The sequence below is a fragment of the Corythoichthys intestinalis genome, chromosome 20 (assembly GCF_030265065.1).
Source record: "Corythoichthys intestinalis isolate RoL2023-P3 chromosome 20, ASM3026506v1, whole genome shotgun sequence".
NCBI classification, from domain to species: Eukaryota; Metazoa; Chordata; class Actinopteri; order Syngnathiformes; family Syngnathidae; genus Corythoichthys; species Corythoichthys intestinalis.
The window spans coordinates 28,770,736-28,786,724 of record NC_080414.1 but is presented as its reverse complement, the minus strand read 5'-3'; the positions used below and the strand labels follow the sequence as shown (position 1 = coordinate 28,786,724).

General features: G+C 38.0%; 1 protein-coding gene across 4 annotated transcripts in view; it reads left to right on the top strand.

The window, feature by feature from the left end:
• adarb2 (adenosine deaminase RNA specific B2 (inactive)) overlaps window positions 1–15,989 on the top strand; it is a 615,589-nt gene that overhangs the window by 521,470 nt on the left and 78,130 nt on the right. For all 4 annotated transcript variants that reach the window (XM_057823819.1, XM_057823822.1, XM_057823821.1 and 1 more), the window contains one exon: window positions 13,615–13,729. In XM_057823819.1, the coding sequence (XP_057679802.1) occupies window positions 13,615–13,729 (115 nt within the window). The remainder of the gene's footprint in view (window positions 1–13,614; window positions 13,730–15,989) is intronic.

Below are 15,989 nucleotides of genomic sequence, written 5' to 3'. Positions count from 1 at the left end.
TAGGTTTTATTTATGGCTGAACCTATTAATGAGATAATTATGCATCTATCCATTGATAAGATCATTAAGGAATCAAATTTACAGTGGAAGCAGTATCAATAATTAAATCAGGATCACTTAATTCTTATCCAATCTTATCCCAACTTACACCTGCATGCCTTTCAACAGATGTTTACATTCTTGAGACTAATGGGTTTCTGTGTCAAGCACCTTTATCCAGTTTGAACACTTTTATAACTATTTCTTGTTCTTTCGAATTAACATGGCTAAATTAAACAATATACCTTTCTGTCAAATATTAATACTATCTAAGAATCATAAAGCCTCTCCAGAATTTTTCATTCAGAAGTTATGAAGTTGAATCTCTTATGTAAAAACTGTGTATACATAAATTTTTGTTATTTTGGTGTATTTCTTTTTTTTTTTTTTTTTTTTTTTTTTTTAATAACTTGTGTTTGTTTTCTTTGTTTTGATTAATTTGTTTTCTATTGTTTATGCTTTGTTTTTGGTTTCATTTGGTTCCATTCACATGTGTTCTCGTTAGCCCTACCTTTTGTCTGAGCCAATCAGCTCCCTCCAGGCCGGTACTTTCTCAAATAATGGGGTGCCGGGGGGTGGCGCATGTGACCTCAGGGAACATACTTTTTTGCTGTTCAAGAACAAAGTGTAATTGCACATCCAGTCAGTGGTGGCAGTGGCGCTCTCATATTCAGAGTGTGCTTAGTATTTTTTAACCAAACAAGACCACACAGCAACGAGCACTGGAGATATGAAGAGCTAAGACAAGGAAATATGAAAAGCATATGTAATGTTTGGCTTTTGGCTTTGACTATTAATACAGTGAGGGACGAAGAAATACCAGTCTGTGTACTGTGGACAACAGGAAGCCAAATCAATGAAGACGTCACTTAGTCATTTGACCCCAATCACATTGATAAGCCGCTTGATTTTTTTTTTTTTTTTTCTTTTCGAAAACTTACCGAATATTGCCAACAATCGTCCCGCTTTGTCAGTGTTACATCTGCAAACCAGCGAGCACTGTTAGCATCATATAAAGTGGCATACCAAGTTGCTCTGTGCAAAATAACCCCACACCATGGCAAAGCACCAGGAGCGGGCAACCTTTAGCACTCAAAGAGCCATTTCGACCCAGTTTCTGCAAAATAGTATAGTATTATAGTATTATATATATACTAGTATTTACATAAATTCTGTGTTGCATATTTGACATAACAAAAGCTTTTATCCTCCTTTACCCATTTTTTATTTCATAAAGTCTTTGCGCTTGTAAACGGTGCAAAGACATGACACAATTCTCAGTGACAACCTTGACTTTACATAGTTGGTGAATTAATGACTTGCATGACTGTTCTGTTAACAAACAAAACAGTGATCCTGACTTTATCTGCCTATTAAAGGGAGGTTAAACTTCTTTGTTAAATTTCGCAAGCCATTGAATAATTTGTAATCAAATAATCATTTATTTAATGTAAAACTGACCTGCATCAGATGGTTTAAAGAGCCGCACTTGGCTCTGGAACCGCAGGTTTTGGAACCCTGCCCCAATGATACTATTGTTTTTGTTCTGTTTTTTGTTTTGTGTTTTTTCGGTCAGATTGTTTGGCATATTGTACTCATGAGTTAATGTTGCGAATCAATTTGAATTTATTTTTATTTTTTGAGTAAATTAAATTGTATTTTTCTGTGTTAAATGGTCAAAAATTGTACCTTGAGTGTATTTTTTTTTTAATTCAGGCAAATTGATGACTTTTCTATTACAAACAAAACAATGTTAATAAAGTTATATTTTATTGTCAGTTGATCTATTTTACTTTTTTTTGTCTTTAATATAAAAAAGGACACAATGTTATGCAGAGGTGTACTTATAATCAGTGTTGTTAATCTTACTGAAAAAAAGTAATTAATTATAGTTACAAATTACTTCTCCCAAAAAGTAATTGCGTTAGTAACTCAATTACCTGAATGTAAGAGTAATTAGTTACTTGGCAAAGTAATTGGTGATAATTACTTTTTTTTTCCCCTCAAAAAAAAAAAAAAAAACTATGTGAAGTTTTTTATGGAGGTTTTTGGTACAATTGGCCCGAGCCCAATCCTTTACCCTGAATCAACTGTTAAAAGTTGTTAAAATTGCTCCCATTATTGCATTAGTTCCCTTCTCTCTACTTTTGACATATGAAAGTTTTAAAACCGTTTCATCATTTAAAGATAGATTCAAGTCAAGATTTTGCCGATTTAGACGTATTTTAGATAAAAAGTTACTTAGGTTCGCTAGGAAGGTTCTCTACAACAGAGCGCTCCTAAAAAGCCTACTGCTTTAAGATGGCGGCTATCTACTAACGCATTTAGTGCCATGTCTGTCATTTTGCATCTAGTTATATCTATATACAGTACAAGTGTTATCTACCATGTCTACCGTATCTACTATAACATGCGGGCGTAGTTTGGCGGCTATCGGCTACAACATGTATTATTGGAGCTACCTACTGTAGCATCGCGTTTGCTCGGCGTCTCAACTTTCTTGCCTGCTCTGCTCTGTCGTCTCGGTGAGTCCGTCTCCCTCAGACTTTTCGACCAATATAGTAACGCATAGTAACGCATGCCTTTCCGTCCTCAGTAACGGTAACGGCGTTGCCAAGATGAGAAAAGTAATTAATTAGATTACCCACTACTGAAAAAAATAACGCCGTTAGTAACGCCGTTATATTGTAACGCCGTTATTAACAACACTGCTTATAATAATCTTAATTTTATAGACAAACGATACGATTTACAGAGACGCTTTCCTGGGGGGTTGTAATAATTAAGAAGCACTGCTCCAGACACAGTCTTCGTCTTGTGTTGTTATCTCGTGATTTTGTCTGTATTTTAGTTCCCTGCTTTCTTTCAGTCTGCTTTGGTTCATTGTTGCATTGTCACATTGACTTTGCCATCATGTTGTCTTCAATGTTGTCTTGCTTTACTTAACGTTTGTTTGACTTTGAATTCAATGATTCAGTTAGCCAGAGTAGCTTTTCTGTGTGTGTGTTTTTTTGTTGTTTTTTTTTTAAATACAAACAGTGTAGGGAAAACCCAGGTGCAATTGAACAGTCCTATGAAATCCAACATTTAGCATTTACTCATCTAAAAAAGCTGTAATTTCTGATATAGGATCTTACCACTCGTGCTGGTGTTTAACGAAATGTGTCCACTGAGTGGGAGCTATTTTTCATTGGGTATGAAATAATCTTTACAACACCCAGTATTTCTGCCTTGACAAATGAAGATTATGAGTATGAGCCTCAACGCACTTGTGTCGATGAAAGTGTTCCCCCAATAAATCTCCTTTAGTGCAGCCAAAGCAGTTACTAAATAAATCCTGCTGCTTGTTTTCTCCATCGTGAGGAGGCCCAAAGGGATTGCTTGTTAAATTGTTCAGAACTAATGCGGCAAAGACACCAGGTGGGATGACTCACACAATGGCCACCGCAGCGGTTTCAGCACTGATCGAGCGAACTGAGATTGTATCACATCAGTTAGGTGAAATATATTTTGAAACCAAATTCTAACACGTAGCTACGGGAACAAGGTATGCGTAGCTCAATGTTCAACCGAGAGGAAGATGGGCAGTCGGCCAGGCACACAACGATCCCCACTCACAGTTGGCGGCAGGTTGCTGTGACAATCTGTCTGTCTGTGGAGCACGATCCTTGGCCCCATTTTTCTGCCACATTAGGCCCTCAGTGAGGGTGGAACTCAACTGTCCTTGAGGGAGGCGCATATGTGTGAATGGACAGGTTTTGTTGAAAACAAAGAACATCTACAATCACATCAATGCACAAACAATTGGTTTAACACTTTTATATTGATTTTAGATTATAAAAACTGGTGAGGTGGTGACAAAACAATTAAACTTTAGGGTCTTGCTGATCACAACCTTGCACAAGTGGGGAAAATGTTGACAGCAAAATTTATAATCCAGAGGTGTAACATACTTCATTCAAAATAAAGAGATCTGAAAGGGGACCACAGACAGAAAGACTTCTAGTTCTTGAAAGATAAATGTTAGCATGTGTCATAATAATTTTATTTTCAAACCCTTCTTAATGTTTTAGTTTTTATAAAAAAATTAGTTTAACTAGTCGGTCGTCATTGTTGTTGACGACGCAATACACTCTGGGCTGTGACGTCATTGGGCAGCGGTGCCGCACTTTCACAGTTTCACTCGTTAGCTGCATAAATATGTTGTCGGTTCTGCCCTTCCAATTTGAACCCGAGCAAAAAAGTGATGAGCAGGACAGGACTATTGATATTTCACAAAACGAGCAGCAAAAGCTATTAAAGGTCTGCAGCAGGATTCGAACCTGCATTTCCTGTGCAACAGACTACAGGACTATACTTATGTGTGACATCAGTCATGATTTTCCTTATAAAGCAATCACAACACACATGTGTCTGCGGTAAGACCTGAAAGGGAAACACAAGTGAAAAGAAAGTGCGGCTGGCTTGACCACGGAATTAGAAAACGCGGCTCACAGCAGACAGCAAGCAGACAACAATAACATAGGGAGACGAAAAGGGTCCGTGACAGTAGGACGTGATCAATATAAATATAAATATATATATATATATATATATATTTTTTTTTTTTTTTTTAATGAGGGAAAACCATGGTGAGAAGGAGACGGAAAAAAAAGACAAGGAAATGATGCAACTAGCAGCGAAGGAATATACAAACTGTATGATCAAATACAGACTTACAAGTCATAACAAAACAATATGACCAGCAGCAGAATGTGACAAAATCATGCCAGTTGTCATACTAGCTTCGCTTGCTAGCCAGCACAACTATTCTCCCACTCCAGTCCAACTGCGTCATCACCACCAGCATCCATTGCACGCGTAAAACACGGTGCCCTCCGCTGGTCAAAACATACTAAATAGTATAGTTTTTTAAATCAATGGCAATCATATACAGTGGGGCAAATAAGTATTTAGTCAACCACTAATTGTGCAAGTTCTCCCACTTGAAAATATTAGCCAGGCCTGTAATTGTCAACATGGGTAAACCTCAACCATGACAGACAGAATGTGAAAAAAAAAAAAAAACAGAAAATCACATTGTTTGATTTTTAAAGAATTTATTTGCAAATCATGGTGGAAAATAAGCATTTGGTCAATACCAAAACTTCATCTCAATACTTTGTTATGTACCCTTTGTTGGCAGTAACGGAGGCCAAATGTTTTCTGTAACTCTTCACAAGCTTTTCACACACTTTTGCTGGTGTTTTGGCCCATTCCTCCATGCATATCTCCTCTAGAGCAGTGATGTTTTGGGGCTGTCGATGGGCAACACGGACTTTCAACTCCCTCCACAGATTTTCTATGGGGTTGAGATCTGGAGACTGGCTAGGCCACTCCAGGACCTTGAAATGCTTCTTACGAAGCCACTCCTTTGTTGCCCTGGCTGTGTGTTTGGGATCATTGTCCTGCTGAAAGACCCAGCCACGTCTCATCTTCAATGCCCTTGCTGATGGAAGGAGATTTTCACTCAAAATCTCTCGATACATGGCCCCATTCATTCTTTCCTTTACACAGATCAGTCGTCCTGGTCCCTTTGCAGAAAAACAGCCCCAAAGCATGATGTTTCCACCCCCATGCTTCACAGTGGGTATGGTGTTCTTAGGATGCAATTCAGTACTCTTTCTCTTCCAAACACGAGAGCCTGTGTTTCTACCAAAAAGTTCTATTTTGGTTTAATCTGACCATAACACATTCTCCCAGTCCTCTTTTGGATCATCCAAATGCTCTCTAGCGAACCGCAGACGGGCCTGGATGTGTACTGGCTTCAGCAGGGGGACACGTCTGGCAGTGCAGGATTTGAGTCCTAGGCGGCGCATTGTGTTACTGATACTAGCATTTGTTACTGTGGTCCCAGCTCTCTGTAGGTCATTCACTAGGTCCCCCCGTGTGTTTCTGGGGTTTTGCTCACCGTTCTTGTTATCATTTCGACGTCACGGAGTGAGATCTTGCATGGAGCCCCAGATCGAGGGAGATTATCAGTGGTCTTGTATGTCTTCCATTTTCTAATAATTGCTCCCACAGTTGATTTCTTTACACCAGACATGTCCAAAGTCCGGTCCGGGGGCCAAATGTGGGCCGTGGTCAAATTCATCTGGCCCCCAACCTCTGTAATAAAATCAATACTGTCTGGCCCGCACACAGACTTAATAAATTGGTCAGCAGTACTGCTACCAGCATATGAAGTAGCTTACACACTAAATGCTGCTCCTCATTTACCCACTAAAAGGCAGCAGCACTCTAAGCAACATTACCCTGTGTGACCCTTTAATCCCAATTTCCTAAAATGGCGACAATCGACAAATAAAAGAAAGTTGACTGCGACGGCCGACGCTTCAAGGATAGATGGAAATTGGACTATTTCTTCACTAAAATACGCATCAACTGTGTCTGCCTCATTTGCAAAGAGACAGTCCCTGTTTTTAAAGAGTTCAATGTGAGGCGATATTACCAAACAAGACATGATAACATGTACAACAAGATTACAGGGAAGATAAAAAGCGAAAAATTGAAGCAACTTGAAGCTCGTTTAATTTCACAGCAGTAGTATTTTGCAAGAGCCCAAGTGTCGAAATAGAACGCCACAAAGGCTATTTGTGAGGTTGTTGAAATTATTAATTTTAAAAAAAATTATAACACACAGAATGTCTTGCTAAAATTTCCTTAAATATATTCTACACAAAGGATGTCAGCCAAGGTCAGCCCCCCACATTTTTACCACACCAAATCTGGCCCCCTTTGCAAAAAGTTTGGACATCCCTGCTTTACACCAAGTGTGGTCCCAGCTCTCTGTAGGACGTTCACTAGGTCCCCTCGTGTGGTTCTGTGATTTTTGCTCACCGTTCTTGTTATCATTTTGATGCCACGGGGTGAGATGTTGCATTGAGCCCCAGATCGAGGAAGATTATCAGTGGTCTTGTATGTCTTCCATTTTCTAATAATTGCTCCCACAGTTGATTTCTTTACACCAAGCGTTTTACCTATTGCAGATTCAGTCTTCCCAGCCTGGTGCAGGTCTACAATTTTGTCTCTGGTGTCCTTCGACAGCTCTTTGGTCTTGGCCATAATGGAGTTTGGAGTGTGACTGACGGAGGTTGTGGACAGGTGTCTTTTATACCGATAATGATTTAAAACAGATGCCATTAATACAGGTAATGAGTGGCGCCTCGTTAGACCTCGTTAGAAGTTAGACCTCTTTGACAGCCAGAAATCTTGCTTGTTTGTAGGTGACCAAATACTTCTTTTCCACTCTAATTTGGAAATAAATTCTTTAAAAAAAATCAAACAATGTGATTTGTGCCTTTTTTTTTCACATTCTGTCTCAAATACGGGCCTCTCTAATCTTTTCAAGTAGGAGAACTTGCACAATTGGTGGTTGATTAAATACTTATTTGCCCCACTGTATGTGTTTTGGGTAACATATTTTAGTAAAATAGAACAATTGTGGCTTATAAGAGCCAACAAGTTTTTAAGTTTGAGGTTCCCTTTAAAGGAAAATAGAACAAAGGAGGGAAAAGGAGGTATGGAACAACTAAGGTGTATGCTAGGGTTTCTTCCACATTTGCTCTCCAGGCCTTTTGGACCTGCCACCTTCTATAACCTCTGTTATATCATCAATGAAAACGCCTCCAAGGGCCATCGAGGACTTGACACAGGGTTCAGACTGTGACCGACAGCAGCTGACGCGGCCAAGCCAAGCAGGATTCCGTAGGATTTAATTGCATGTCACTTTCAAGTACAAGGAACATGGCAGGCATTTCGTTGCTTTCACAAATTGTGGAATGGATATATCAGAACACCCAGGAAAATTTGAACTGAAGCGATACAGCGTACACATTACCTTTAATCAGAGGTAGGTAAAGGAGCCAATAATTTTACTCAAGTATGAGTAGCATTACTTTAAAATAATATTACTCAAGTAAGAGTAAATGTTCATCCAAAAAATGTACTTAAGTACATGTAAAAAAGTATTTGGTGAAAAGAATACTCAAATAATGTGTTACATTGTGAGAAACTGTTTACATAGCTTACAAATCTTTTTTAAACAACGGTATTTTTTTCTCAGCACGAACTTACCGATATGAACTGTTATTATTATACTGTACTATACCATATTACATAATGACATTAAGCCAAAGGAATACAAAAAATAAAAAATGTATTCCAGCGAGAGAGAAAAAAAATCTACAAAACTGAAGCATCATTTGTCCAAAGAGCATGAGTTCCCTCTAGTGGAGAAAATAGGTCCTGGTTGGAATAGTTGAATAGTGAATAGTTTCTTCCTAGTTCTGATTATGAACTCAAAAAGATCATATTTTCGTTTTTCGGTGGTCAATCGGTGCCAAATAAAAACTGCGAGAGAAGTTAAAATCTGGCTTTCGAGTCATGTTGAGGGCAGCACTCTATGTCAAATACTTAACTTTTTATGGTGCTATAAAGACACCATGCGATTGAACAGGCCGGCGTGATCATAGAATGGCAAGCTTGAGTCTGATTGGTAAAATGGCGTCATGTGATTATTGTTGCCACGTCTCATTGGTGAAACTGGTAAAGCTACCGTTGGCATCGTGGCAAAAGAAAAACTACAAGCTAATGTGTAGAACAAAGAGGAAAAACGACAAGTGTAGCCCAAAGTAGAAGCGTAAGAGTAGCCTTTCCTCTTCAACTCTGCTCAAGTAAAAGTAAAAAGTATGTCTTGGTAAAAGTACTCATAGAAGTACATTTTTCTGAAAAAGTTACTCAAGTGAATGTAACGGAGTAAATGTAACGCATTACTCCCCACCTCTGCTCTTAATCATGGTTCTTAATCAACAATACAAATTGATCAGTTCATAGAACTCATAATTTTAACTAAACAGGTTCATTTGTTTATCATAGGGGGTATGTTTTTAACCCAACTGCTCAAATGTACTGTAGATAAAATTATGCACTATAAAAAAAATTTAAAAAAAAATTTTTTTTTACCACTTTACCTCTAGTACATACTGTACAGTAAATGGGCATGCCAGCTTCTCAGTAGCGATCCACTTAACTGCACACTGTTTAGCATATGTTGCCAAGACATGTGGCTCTCACAGACACCCCTTTGAATCTTGTACTTGACTACTAATTAAGGGCTTAGCTTTCAAGCAGTGGTCACGGCAACTGTAGAGTTTAAATGGATCACTGGGACATGCCAACAGATTGGCAGCAGAGTGAGTCTTTTGGACACATTAAGCCTCTGCTTGCTAACAGGACATCATGATATACCACAAGCAGAGTGAGAGAGATTATGGGAGATGGGGGGGAGAAACAGGGATAGCGAGTTTTTAGCATAGTGGGGTGAAGGATTTGTAGTTGTCGCTCTGTTTGAATGTTATTATTTACAGAGATGGCAAAGTGACTGATATGCTGTACTTGTATGGAAATAATTGTGTGAAAAAGACTGGTCAGTGTACAAATGTGAGGAGGGAAAGTAACAAGTCATCAAATACTAATAGATAAGGGAAATTCAAGCTTGCACTGGAATGTCATTGCACTACTAATGCCACAAGATTGTCACATACATCTCACTGAATAATATGACATTTGTCTCGATCTGAGTGCTGCATAATATGGGTATTGTACAGTATATGCAATCTTTGCACAGTTACATCACCTGTCAGTGCACAATCTCATTTAAGGTCAGCCATCTTCCTCCTTGTGTGAGTACTGTCAGTGCTCAATCTCATATAAGGTCAGCCATCTTCCTCCTTGTGTGAGTACTGTAAATTGTGAAAATCATATATGCACTATTGCACTCTGTTATGTTCCCATAGCAAAGCAAAATTGAAGATGAGATCTTATTCATGTCTTTTACATCTCTGAGAAATGATTCCGCAATAATCGAGACCAGAGTGGTTTTCTCAGTTTTCTCAAATTTGTCTCATGAGAAGTAAGTGAGCATTACATGAGAAGGTCTGGAGAATAGTTCTATTGGCACAATTTTTCAATAAAGTCTCAAAGTTGTCTCCTTTCAAGATCTCACCAAGAGACAACTATGAGTACTTGTGTCGATCTCAAATGTGTCTCAATTTTATCTCCTTACTTGGAGTCACGATCTCAGTAATGTCTCAGTAAAAGATATGGATGAGCAAAGTATTTTATTTCTTCAACTTGCCTCAAAGCTGCCTCTTTTACTGATCTCGTGGAGCAACCTTATATTTTGCCAGTCACAAATATTTCTCAATTTGATATCCTTTCAGTCAGCAATTGCTCATTTTGGGTTTTCAAGATTCTTTCATTGTAAGAAAGAGTAGTATCTGCTCTCACATGTCCAATCACATCTTAATTCATCTCATGCCAAACTCCGAGAAAATATTATAATTGGTCAAATAATTCAATAACATCTGGTTCATCTTGTTCAATGTAAAAATTAGAGATGTGACCGAAAACTATTACCCGCTACAAATGCATTATCGGTTTTTGGTTTCGAAGACCGAAAGTTTACCACAAAATAGTGTGAAGAACCTTAGTCCTCTCGTTTGATGACATAATCAAAACAGGCAACACGCTTGCTGACAAGGTCTCGCTAAAACTACTGGCTGACAGGCAACATGTCTGCGATTTGGAAGTTTTTTTTTTTTTTTAAATATCAAAGAAATACAGTATGTACTACTATATGTTATTAAATGAACCAAAATATAATAAATTTTCTTCATCCCTGCTACACGGACTTTCTGAAGTTGCTTTCCATTGATGTGCCGCGTAGTGTATGTGAGCCAGTGCGTGGCTCAGTGGTAGAGAAGTCGTTCCCCAACTCAGAGGTTGTTAGTTCAACTCTCTGTCCTGATGAATTCATCTGAGTATCCTTGAGCAAGACACGGCACCCCAAGTTGTTGTGTCACCAGCAGGTAGATGAGAATATAGTGTCAAAGTGCTTTGAGTGCCTGAAAGGTGCTGTGCAAGTGTAACTCCATTTTTAATGAAGAGAATTTCTCTTCTGAAATATTGCTCAAATCTGGTTTTCTCAAATCAATCTCCTTTGTCTCAATGATGTCTTTGCTCATTTTGACTCATCACTTGCTCCTAAGGGTACCCTTAAGAGCACAAACTCAGAAACAAATAAGCAGAGAATGAGATAAATTTGAGATGATAAATTCGTCTCACGAGACGAGATTAAGCAACAGATGAGTAGCAAATTTTTGCTATGGGTTGCCACTACATAACTACTTGCTGCGAGTCACCTATTCACTTTTTTACCAATCTTTGTACCAGTGTTGTGTTTGGCAGCCCTTTTAATTTTCATATTAGTCTTTTGGACAATAATACTTATTAGTCTAAATCGTATTTAGTCATCTCAAAAATGGTTTGTCTTCACCTAGTCTTTGTTGACCAAAACTCAAGACACATCTAGATTTTGTCGACGTTTACTAAAAATGTTTTCTTCAGTCAATTTTTAAATAATGACTCCAAATATAAATAAATAAATAAAGGTTTCTAACTACTGTATTTCGATTTTTCGAAAATTGACGGACGAGCACATATTGTAGTGTCTACAAGGACAACTCCACCTATACACACTCAGCAGGAAAACAGTACATTATTTTCAATTAATTATACCCACCTGCACTATATGGGGGGAAAAAGTTATCTGAGAGTTTCAGAGGACGCTCGCCATTAGCCTATTGCTAAGGCAAAGGCAAAAGCTATGCTAACCCTACCAGTTACATTTAGTGTGTGATGATCACTCAGCACCACAGACCTTTAAAGGGTAAAGCAACATTGCATATTCTCTCTGGCCAGCAAATCTTACCATGTGTGCGAGCCTGCATGGAGCCTGGAGACGACACACTGGTTAGTCGGGAAGGGGGGGAGGCGCAGCATGTCACGAGTGGCACAATCAGACACTGCTACAAAGCAGGCTAACTGCACATAAAAGGGCACACAATGTGAACATGTGACAGAAACTATTGCGCATTTTCGTCTCATTTTGGCCCGTCAGACGAAAACTGGCATGAGTCTCGTTTAGGGCTGTCAAACGATTAAAATTTTTAATCAAGTTAATCACTGCTTGAAAATTAAATCGTCATGAATTGCAATTCAAACCATCTCTAAAATATGCCATATTTTTCCGTAAATTATTGTTGGAATGGAAAGATAAGACACAAGACGGATATATACATTCGACATAATGTACATAAGTACTGTATTTGTTTATTTAAAACAATAAATCCACAAGATGGCATTAACATTATTTACATTCTTTCTGTTGAAGGGATCTACAGATAGAAAGACTTGCAGTTCTTAAAAGAAGTTATAGTAATTTTATATTAAAACCCCTCTTAATGTTTTCGTTTTAGTAAAATTTGTAAAATTTTCGATCAAAAAATTAAACTAGTAGCTCGCCATTGTTGACATCGCCGAGCGGTGACGTCACATAGGGCTCCCTGCTGTTCTTCCAGTGTCTTTAACTACGTAAGGTTGTGATTGAAATACACCACAAGGTGTGTATGGCGAATTTTAAATTTCTTAGAAATCAAGCCAACGAGTGTGTTTTGTCCCTCGACTGACGCCGTAGTTCCCTATTTACTGGTCCATCCACGTCATTTGAGTGATAGCTTTACAACGTATGAGACCTCTGATAGTTTGTATATTGTGACTAAATATTGCCATCCAGTGTATTTGTTGATTTATACGAAATGTTTGAATAGAGTCTGACCAAAGTCTGAGTAAGTTTTATGTGTATTTTGCATAGCTATTTTGATTGGGAATGCCAGTTCCCTTTGCATTGTTGTTTAACTGTGTGAGAATAGGGCCTCATTAATACAGATTGAAGCACTTTTCTTTTTGTGAACATTATTTTTTTTTGAGAGATGGGAATATTATTTTTGTTGTGCTTCCACTAAATGATACTTATGTTTGTTGTGAAGGAGTTGCCAAAGCTTATGCCAATAAACGGCGCGGTCCAATGAGCGCAAGTGTCACACGCCTTTCTCTGCCTCTTAGTTCTCAATGTGCAAAAAACTGTGTCATTGTAATCTGTTTGAGGCAATGCATGAGCGGGTCATTCCGCGCATGCGTTAAATGCGTCAAATATTTTAACGTGATTAATTTAGAAAATTAATGACAGCCCGTTAACGCGATAAATTTGACAGCACTAGTCTCGTTATGTATTAATCACCCAATACACATTTTAGCTTGTTATCGTCTCGTCATGAAAAAAGTTTGTTGACGAAGTATTTTCGTCGTCGTCATCGTTGACTAAAACAAGACTGTTTAAACTGTATCCTGTGTTTTTATATTAGCCCTATTGCCTTTAAATCTCGTTGTACTCTGGACAGCACAATGGCAATAAAGGTTTTCTATCCTATTCTATTATATTCCAAAATCTAGTTACAGTAAATACACCACCACCACCATGGATAAATAAACAGGTGATCTTCGTCACTTATGGTGTTCCTTTTTTTTAACTTAAAATTCTGTTTTAATAATATAAACTTTTGAACGTATAAAGTATCACAGGTTTTTCTTGTGTTTCCGTTAAAATTATAGCAACAATTATTTTGTGTCTTGCAGGACTTTGCTGATTCAATATTCCACTTGGTGAGGGAGAAGTATCGCTCACTGGTGGGCAGCTGCAATCCCGCTTACACTCAACACAAATCCCTGGCAGGCATTGTAATGACCCGAGGTATGGTAAATTTCATTGACTTTTATATATCACGTTGAATTATTGAGGTGGCGCAATAAAAAAAGAGCGGCGAGTAAGAAACAGAAGATGAGAAACAAGAAGGTGGTCTAGATTGGGAAAAACATTATGAAGATTTTCTGTGCTCATGGAGTAGTTTATGCTTTCCCAATGAATTATTGACCACTCAATCTCTGAGGGAAGCGGGACATGCTCGTGGGAGTCGGTCTCCCTCCTACTCGCTGGACTTTCCATGTTTGACACAAGTTTGCCGATGACACGGTGGGAATCCTAACAAGATCATCTTAATTCTGAGGACCGACTGTGTGACACAGGGAAGGAACAGCAAGGTGGAGGACACATCTCACTGTGATGTGAAACAATGAGTTATGACTGCATATTCCTCTTTCATGCTTTATTTATGTTTCATATATTGTCTTGGCTACACATAACATCGCAGATTGACACCTCAGCAGACTACAAGCAGACACAAGCCTGATACTGTATGTGTTTTGCAAAGAAATGCAATATTTACCTGATTATGTCGGCCGATACAAGCATTTTAAAATTATATCGGATAATATCCACATCGGTTTTCATTATTATTTTTGTGCCAATATGCATGTTGCCTTCAAAGTGAATGTACAAGCATTCTGCCTTTGTACAAGGGCTGGTCACAGCTTAGCACTGCAATTATGCTTATTGACTATTAGATGTCTCCACACTAAGATGATTTGGATTTGTTATGTCAGCGGACCATTTGCATTCATGGTGCATTAATTAATTAAACAATAAATGATTGAAAAATAATTAATCATAAACTCATTACATATAACTAATGCGTTACCAGAAAGAAATAGTCAAAAAGAAAAGTAATATTGAAGTTGTTACATTTATCATTATTAAAGCATCCAGTGGGGCATCAAAATGCAATTAACCATAATATGTTAAGTCAACAAGCGCAGATATCAGTATCGGTATGATATTGGTATCGTTTTATTTTTTAGTTGGATAACAACTCTAGTCATATTTGTTAATTACGTTTTTGGACAGCTGAAGCTTGACTCAAATGAGTCTATAAATAATTTTGTTTGTGTTTTAATTCCGTTTGTGACAATACATATTACATTTCTACAACAACAAAAGTTTTCATAATCCTGTGATATTATCTCATATGGCATTCGACTAGAGGTTGAAAGTAGACACACTGCTCATCATTGATCTAGAACTGATTACCTGTAATTAGTTAGTTTAGGTAGTCATTATGATGACTTAAATCAGGGGTGTCCAAACTTTTTGCAAAGGGGGCCAGATTTAGTGTGGTAAAAATGTGGGGGGCCGACCTTGGCTGACGTCCTTTACATAGAAAAATATATTTAGGCAAATTTAAGTAAGCCACTATGTGTGTCACATTTGCTTTATTATTATTTTTAAATTAATAATTTCATCAATCTGGCAACTAGCCTTTGTGGCGTTCTCATTCGACTCTCGCACTCTTGCAAAATACTGTTGCTGTAAAATTAAACTAGCTTCAAGTTGCTTCAATTTCTCGCTACGTTTCTTCCCTGTAATTCTGTCGTACAAGTCAGTGTGTCTTGTTTGGTCATATCGCCTCACATTGAACTCTTTAAAAACAGCGACTTTCTCTTTGTAAATGAGGGAGACACAGTTGTTGCGTATTTTAGTGAAATAGTCCAATTTCCACCTATTCTTGAAGTGTCGGCCGTCGCAGTCAACTTTCTTTTTTTTGTTGATTGTCGCCATTTTAGAAAATTGAGAGTAAAAGGTCACACTGGGTAATGTGGCTTAGAGTGCTGCTGCCTTTTAGTGGGTAAATGATGAGCAGCATTTAGTGTGTAAGCTATTTTATATGCTGGTAGCAGTACTGCTGACCAATTCATTAAGTCTGTATGCGGGCCAGACGTTATTGATTTTATGAAAGAGGCTGGGGGCCGGATGAAATTAGACCATGGGCCGCATTTGGCCCCCGGGCCGGACTTTGGACATGTCTGACTTAAATCAATGTTCCTGTACCGCATAACACGTTCACGATCAAAATCACAATACAGCATGGTTTTATTGCTAGTTTAAAGTTATATACCGTATTTTTCAGACTATAAATCAGTATATAAGTTTTTTTTTTTTCATGGTTTGGCTGGGGGTGCTATTTATACTCTGGAGCAATTCAATGTGTGATTTTATTATATTATTGACAAATTATTACAGTAATCCCTCGTTTTTTGCAGTTAATAGGGACCAGAAC